Raw genomic sequence first — 7,493 nt, 5'->3', positions numbered from 1 at the left:
TTAAGACTCTTGCAACTCTCTGCCAGGGGTTTGTCCTCTCTCCAAGAAGAATGGGACGGGAGACTTCAGCAAGAAAAAGCTCTCCCCAGGGCCAGGTGGGCAGTCACAACTGCTGGGATCCCTCCTGGGGTCCAGGGAGACACTGTTCCCCTCATCTTGTGTTATAGATGCAAACTGCGTGAGAAGGAGCCAATCACCTTCTTGGCTCCAAGATGGAAGACCAGGAGCCGACCTGGCAGAAGGGAGGGCTGGACACGTCTGAGGCCCCGTCCTGCCTGGGCAGTGAGGCCTCTACCCCAAGCTGCACATTGGGGGCCCTGTACTGGGCCTGTGTCCGCAATGACCCTGCCCAGCTGCAAGCCATGCTGGATGATGGGGTCTCCCCAGAGGAAGCCACCCAGTGGATGGCAACGGGAGGGTGAGCCACCCCAGGGGGCTTTGCAGGGCAGCAAGGGTGCTGTGAGCTTCAGGGTCAGCACCCATCACCTGGGTCCTCAGGAGGGAGTGGGTAAGAGTGGGTCTTCCGAGGGCCTGGGACATCTCTGAGACAGTTGTGGGTTAGAGGACACAGGGCCCCCAAGGAGCTCCTGGAGGAAACCACAGGGGCTGAGCTGCCCCTCCTCCAGACAGGCCTCATGGTCGCCTGCTACCGTGGTTTCCAAAGTGTGGTGGCCCTGCTCAGCCGCTGTCCTTTCCTGGATGTGAACCAGCAGGACAAAGAAGGGGACACAGCCCTCATGCTGGCTGCCCAAGCAGGTGAGAGGCTGCTAACCCCATCCTTACTCAGTACCCCTGCTCCAGACCCGACCATAGCCCCGCACTGTCTGCAATGATGTTCTCACACCCCAGATGCTGCCTTGTTGGGTGGAGGGTGGGTTTGGGGCTTTGTCATCCCTTTCTTGAGTAGCTAAGCTCAGCCCTTGGTGCCTTGTAGGCCACGTGTCTCTGGTGAGTCACCTGATCAACTACTATGCAGGCCTTGACCTGGAGCGCCGGGACCAGCGGGGACTGACCGCGCTAATGAAGGCCGCCATGCGGGACCGCTCGGAATGTGTCGCTGCCCTCCTCATGGCAGGTGCAGGATCAGTGGCCTCGAGTCCCTCCCCCATCCCTCCCCACCAGCACTGCCTGCTGTCACAGTTGCAATGAGGAAAGAGATGGAGAAGGAAGATCAATCCAGGCTGACCTCCTGCAGTTGAGAGTGTGCTGGGGCTTCTGACAAAGGGTCCAGCTATTGAGAGCTCTATTTACACTGTGAATGATGGTCCCAGAAAAAAAAGCTTGGGAGGATAACTGGACCAGCTAGATAACCTAATACCAAAAAAAAAGCTGGAGTCTGGAACCAGATTCTCGAGTTCTCATCCCAGCTCTGCCACCAGCTGAGTGACTGTGGGCAAACGGCTTCCCTCTGTGAGCCTCCCCAGTGTAACGAAAGTGATGGCCTTCTCTGGGCTGATTTCCAGCTCTGAGGAGCCAGAATTCCAGGGATGCAGTGATGGACAGTTGAGACTTAGGGGCAGTGTAGAGTTGTCCTGGGGTGAAGTCCACATTGTGGATTCTCAGACCCTCGTTACTCCATGAGGTGGGTCTACCCTCTGTTGTTCACTTTGGGGACCCCCAGCCTCCAGCTGTTCCCTTCCCCATTGCATCAGACTGGGTTTGGGGTGAGAAGGGAGGAAGGTCTGCACCCCCTCCTTTGTTTCAAAGTGACAGCCACTCCCTGCTTCCCAGGATTAGGGGGGTGTGGTGGTGAAGGGAGGAACCAGGAGTGGGAACCAGCAGGATCCCCCCCACCTGCTCCAGGGGATGCAGCTTGACCCTCCCATCCTGGGCAACCTGCACACCATCCCTCTGGTCAGTGCCTTAGCTCAGGGGGTCTCTGTTCTACTCTAGGTTTGGAGATCCCCCAGTAGGTCTCTCTGAAGTCTTTTCCCCTCACTGGACTCCAATTTCTTCATCAGTCCTAAACCAGAAGTTGAATCTGGGGCTGGTACTGACCCTGGGCTGTAGCCACTGAGGATCCTCAGCTTCCAGCTGCAACAGGATGAGACACTAAGTCCTACTGCTAAAGAAACTGTCCTTCTGCAAGTCAGCAATTCCCTGTCCCACCCCATGACACTCCTGTGCCCCCCACCCCCCAGGTGCTGACCTGACAGCAGTGGATCCCGTCCGGGGCAAGACTGCCCTGGAGTGGGCATTTCTGACAGACAGCTTCGACACGGTGCAGAGGATCCGGCAGCTGCTGCGGCGGCCCCAAGTGGAGCAGCTCAGCCGGCATTATCAGCCTGAGTGGCCAGCCTTGCCCGGGCTCGTGGCCCAGGCTCAGGCCGCCCCGTCTCTCCTGGAGCGACTGCAGGCCACCTTGACCCTCCCTTTTGTCCAGTCTCCTCAGGAAGGGGGTGTCCTGGACCACCTTGTGACCATCACGACCAGCCTGGCCAGTCCTTTCCTCACCACCGCCTGCCACACCCTGTGCCCTGACCAACCCCCTGCACTGGGAACCCGAAGGAAGTCTGTACCAGAGCTGCTAGGCACTGCCCCGCCCCCTCCCCCTGACCCCCAGCCCCCTCAGGAAGTCCCCGGGCCCCGGGTGTTCATCCCCTACCAGAGCCCTCAGGGTGTGTTAAGCATGTGCCCTCAGTGGCTCCAGCCCAGGGATAGTACCAGCCCCAGGCCCCGAGCCCCCAAGATCCTCCTCTCCAAGGCACCGTCCACTGGCATTCAGTGGAAGCCAGAGTTCAGGTCTTCAGGGAACCGAAGGCTGTCCCTTCCTGTCTGGAGATACCAGGAGCTCAGGATGGAGAGGAAGAGACAGGAGGAGGCTGGATTGGCACAGACCCAGGGGAAGACCGGCTAGGCTGGGCTGGGAGCAGGTAACCAGGCCCCTCCCTTAGGCTCCTTTGCGCTCTAGAGGCCCTTCAGCCTTCCCATCCGCTTCTGAGAGGCTCTGTCTCTGGCTGTGCACAGGGCTATTCATACAGCATTGTTTGCAACAATAAAAGAGTAGAAGCAACCTAAATGTTCATCAATAGGGGGCTGGCTACATTGATTCAGAGTGTAAATACTGCATAACCATATCATGATTCTATACAGTGGCAAAACAGGAGTAAGGAAGCTCTTTATATTCTGATGTGAAACTACCTTCAAGATGTATTAAGTGAAAAAAAAAACAAAGGGTAGGACCGTGTATATGGCATGGTACGATTTGTCAGAACAAAATTTGCACCAAGGTAAACTTGACTAATACAGATATATAGTGAGAACCAAGATTTTTTAACTACTTAATGAGTAAACCAGCAGGATGGATCAAAGGAAGAAATGAGGACTTCCCTTGTGGTCCAGTGATTAAGAGTCTACATTCCCAATGCAAGAGGCCCAGGTTTGATCCCTGGTCAGGGAACAAGATTCCATGTGCTGGGACAGCCAAACGAATACTAAAAAACTAAATTTAGAAAAAAGGAAGAAATGAAAAATTATTATTGACAGGGGGAAAAGGAATGCTTGAATAAGATTACAAAGTTAGATACAAAGAAATTAATTCCTACTTGGCAATAAAACCATAACTTTTTTTTTTTCCTACCAGGCAAAAAGAATTGCTATTCATCAATCTTCTACAAGTTAACCTCTTTATAGAGTCTGCACACTAATCAATCAATAGCAAATCATGTAGCAGTTACTTCCCCCGGCTGACCCATAGGTGGGGTTATTAGCCAATGGTCTAAAATTACTCTGAAAGGGCACTTAGTGATTTTTTTGATGTGCCTTATTTGCAAGTTTTGGATATTTTTTATTAGCATATTTGTTGCATAAATATATTTGCTTACTTATATGCAATAATAAAAGCAAACACTTATAAGATGCTTATTAGATACATTAATACATTTAACACTCCCAATAATTTTATGAGGATTTTAGCTTTGAGGGCACAAGGCACAGAGAGGGTAAGGAACTGCAGGGTCACACAGCTAGAAACCAACAGAGATCAAGACTGAGGGCCAGTTATTCCAGTTGTGGGGGCCAGACTCTTAACACAAAACCATGCTGCCTCACTGGAACCCTCCTGGAAAGAGGCATGGCGGTTTGGAGGGGAAGAAAACTGAGCAGATGATCAAGGGTAGAAGGGAGACTTTTCACTGAGTTTTTTTGTTTTTTTTTTTTTGAAACTTCAAGCTTCTTTGAAAAGTAAAGTTAATTTTTTTCTAGCAGTTTTAGATTTACAGAAAAATTGTGAAGGTTGCGCAGAAGGTTTCCATATACCTCACACCCAGTATCATCTTTTATTGACATAAGTATAGTATATTTGTTAATTAATGGGTGAATATTAATACATTACTATTAGTAAAGTCCATTATGCAGATAACACCACCCTTATGGCAGAAAGTGAAGAGGAACTAAAAAGCCTCTTGATGAAAGTGAAAGAGGAGAGTGAAATAGTTGGCTTAAAGCTCAACATTCAGAAAACGAAGATCATGGCATCTGGTCCCATCACTTCATGGGAAATAGATGGGGAAACAGTGGAAACAGTGTCAGACTTTATTTTTTGGGGCTCCAAAATCACTGCAGATGGTGACTGCAGCCATGAAATTAAAAGACACTTACTCCTTGTAAGAAAAGTTATGACCAACCTAGATAGCATATTGAAAAGCAGAGACATTACTTTGCCAACAAAGGTCCATCTAGTCAAGGCTGTGGTTTTTCCAGTGGTCATGTATGGATGTGAGAGTTGGACTGTGAAGAAAGCTGAGCGCCAAAGAATTGATGCTTTTGAACTATAGTGTTGGAGAAGACTCTTGAGAGTCCCTTGGACTGCAAGGAGATCCAACCAGTCCATTCTGAAGGAGTTCAGTCCTGGGTGTTCTTTGGAAGGACTGATGCTAAAGCTGAAACTCCAATACTTTGGCCACCTCACGCGAAGAGTTGACTCATTGGAAAAGACTCTGATGCTGGGAGGGATTGGGGGCAGGAGGAGAAGGGAACGACAGAGGATGAGATGGCTGGATGGCATCACCGACTCGATGGACGTGAGTCTGAGTGAACTCCGAGAGTTGGTGATGGCCAGGGAGGCCTGGCGTGCTGCGATTCATGGGGTCGCAAAGAGTTGGACACGACTGACCGACTGAACTGAACTGAACTGAATTCTTAATTCAGGTTTCCTTAGTTTTTTCCTGAACATCCTTTGTCTGTCTAGGATTCCTTCCATTTAGCCATCATGTTTCCAAAGATTCCTCTTGACTGTGACAGTTTCTCAGATTTTCCTTGTTTCCGATAACCTTGACAGTCTTGAGGATGCTTGGTCAGTATTTTGTAGGTGGTTCCTTAACTGGGATTTGTCTGATGTTTTTCTGAATAGACCGGGTTGTGGATTTTGGGGAAGAAGACCACAGAGGTTATGTGCCATTCTCTTTACATTATGTCCAGGATACATACCCTGTTAGAAACATGACTCGATCACCTGGCTAAGGTGGTATTTGTTTCAGGTTCTCCACTGTACTCTTACTCTGCCCTGCCTTTCTATATTGTACTGTCATTATCTGAAGCCCACACTTAAGGAGTGGGGAAGTATACTGCATTCTCTTGGGGGTGGACTATCTACAAAAATTGTTTGCAATTCTTCTGCACAAAATGTTTTGACTTTTTAGTCGTGTATTACCAAATTTTGAAAGACTTAAAAATGAATCTGCTCTTGTGTCCGTCAAAAGATGGATGAATAAAAATATGTTGTGTATATATACATACGCACACAATGGAACACCACTATGAAAAAAGAATAAAATTTTGGCATTTGCAACAACATGAATGGACTTGGAGGGTATTATGCTAAGTGAAATAAGTCAGAGGAAGACAAATGCTGTGTGAAAAATAAAAAAATAAAAAATTAGTGAGCATAACAAATAAGAAATAGACTCACAGATAAAGAGGATAAACTGGTGGTAACCCAAGGGAAGAGGGAAGTGGGAGGGGAAAGATAAGGTTAGGCAATTAAGAGGTACAAACTACCATGTGTAAAATAAAATTACAAGGAAATACTGTATAGCATGGGAATATAGCGAATACTTTAAAATAACTATAAATGGAATATAACCTTTAACATTGTAAATCACTATTTATACAACTGAAATTTATATAATATTGTAGTCAATTATACCTCAAGTTATTTTTTAAAATTTATTTTAATTGGAGGCTGATTACTTTACAATATTGTAGTGGTTTTTGCCATACATTGACATAAATCAGCCATGGGTGTACATGTGTATACCTCAATTTAAAATAAATAAAACACATTTGTTCTTTAAACAGAGGAAAACACACACCCATGCTGAGGTGACAGCAACTATTAGGGTTAGATTGTGATTTCTCCTAGAAACTGTGGTGGACCAGAGTGGATTCAAAGCTAACTTTGCCATTCCCTACCTGTGTGATCCTGAATAAGACACTTAAGTTTCTCTTACCTCTCTTTTTCTCATCGGTTAATTGGGGGCAAACAGGATTATTAGAAAGATGCATTAGCTAATAAAGGTAAAGAGGATCTATGTACTGTAAAGTGCTGCCAAGAGCTGAAGTGCTATGGAAGGGCCTTGGAGAACTGAGTTTGATTGAGTTGCTTCCAAACCTCCAGAATGGAGCTAGAGTTCTTTCCTCCTCGACCACTGCTGTAATCAAAGCCCAAGAAGCCAGCCCTGGCACTGGGCATTGCAGCCAGGAGAGGAACCACGTGACAGGCTTGGAACAGCATGGGGGTTACATGCTTCAGCCTAGGAGCTCGCCTTTGGGCTCTGGTAAGTTATGGGGACTTTCTAAGCCTCAAGACTCTCATATGTAGAGTGGAGGTAACATTAGCACGTGGGGCTGTTGTGAGAATTAGATGAACAAATGCAGCTGTCTGCACCATGCGACAAGTTGCTTTAGTCATGTCTGAGTCTTTGCAACCCCATGAACTGCAGCCCACCAGGTTCCTCTGTCCATGGGATTCTCGCGGCCAAAACACTGGAGTAGGTTGCGAAATTTTCTCTCCTGGGCTCTTCCTCACCCAGGAGTCTCTAATGGCACCTGCGCTGGCAGGTAGGTTCTTAAGCACTAGTGCAACCTGGGAAGCCTGTGCCTGGCCTGATTCTTGCAGCCTTCCTCTTTCACAGTTGAGAAAATTGAGCAAGGTGAAGGTTAAGCTGCTTGCCCAAGGTCACCAGCTGGTAAGTGGCTAAGTGGTGCTTGGAGTTCAAGTCTGTGGGCTCTGGATCCCATGTCCCTTCCACTGTAGCACATGCCCCCACCCACAGCCCAGGCTCCCCGGCTATCTTGAGACTCTCCCCCCGGCTTCTAACCGGTTTGAGTTTTACAAATGTGCAGCAGTGACCGTGGCATCCTCAGGGCCAGAGAACTATCCCCTGTGGTTCTCCCTCCCAGCGGGCTGGCCTGGGGTACATCTGGGCTGGGAGGTTCCATGGGCAGGCACTCACACCTGGGCCACAGGTCATACAACATTTTCCAGCAGAGGG

At 48.4% G+C, this 7,493-nt stretch overlaps 1 protein-coding gene across 2 annotated transcripts; it reads left to right on the top strand.

Annotated features, from left to right (window-relative positions):
- On the top strand, positions 260–3,331 carry ANKRD33 (ankyrin repeat domain 33). 2 transcript variants are annotated; one of them, XM_018047741.1, is made up of 4 exons: positions 260–418; positions 631–756; positions 935–1,075; positions 2,142–3,331. In XM_018047741.1, exons 1-4 carry the CDS (start codon positions 340–342, stop codon positions 2,855–2,857), a joined length of 1,062 nt encoding a protein of 353 aa, XP_017903230.1. In that variant the 5' UTR covers positions 260–339; the 3' UTR covers positions 2,858–3,331. The 2 variants fall into 2 exon arrangements, with proteins under 2 accessions (XP_017903230.1, XP_017903231.1); XM_018047742.1 differs by having other exon boundaries at positions 348–418; positions 627–756.

This window comes from Capra hircus, chromosome 5 (assembly GCF_001704415.2).
Source record: "Capra hircus breed San Clemente chromosome 5, ASM170441v1, whole genome shotgun sequence".
Taxonomy (NCBI): domain Eukaryota; kingdom Metazoa; phylum Chordata; class Mammalia; order Artiodactyla; family Bovidae; genus Capra; species Capra hircus.
This window is presented reverse-complemented; position numbering and strand designations above follow the sequence as displayed.

Coding starts and splice junctions, on each gene's coding strand:
- ANKRD33 (XM_018047741.1), top strand. CDS start 340: ATGACCCTGCCCAGCTGCAAGCCATGCTGGATGATGGGGTCTCCCCAG. Junction 757..934: donor CATGCTGGCTGCCCAAGCAG/GTGAGAGGCTGC, acceptor GGTGCCTTGTAG/GCCACGTGTCTCTGGTGAGT. Junction 1,076..2,141: donor CGCTGCCCTCCTCATGGCAG/GTGCAGGATCAG, acceptor CCCACCCCCCAG/GTGCTGACCTGACAGCAGTG.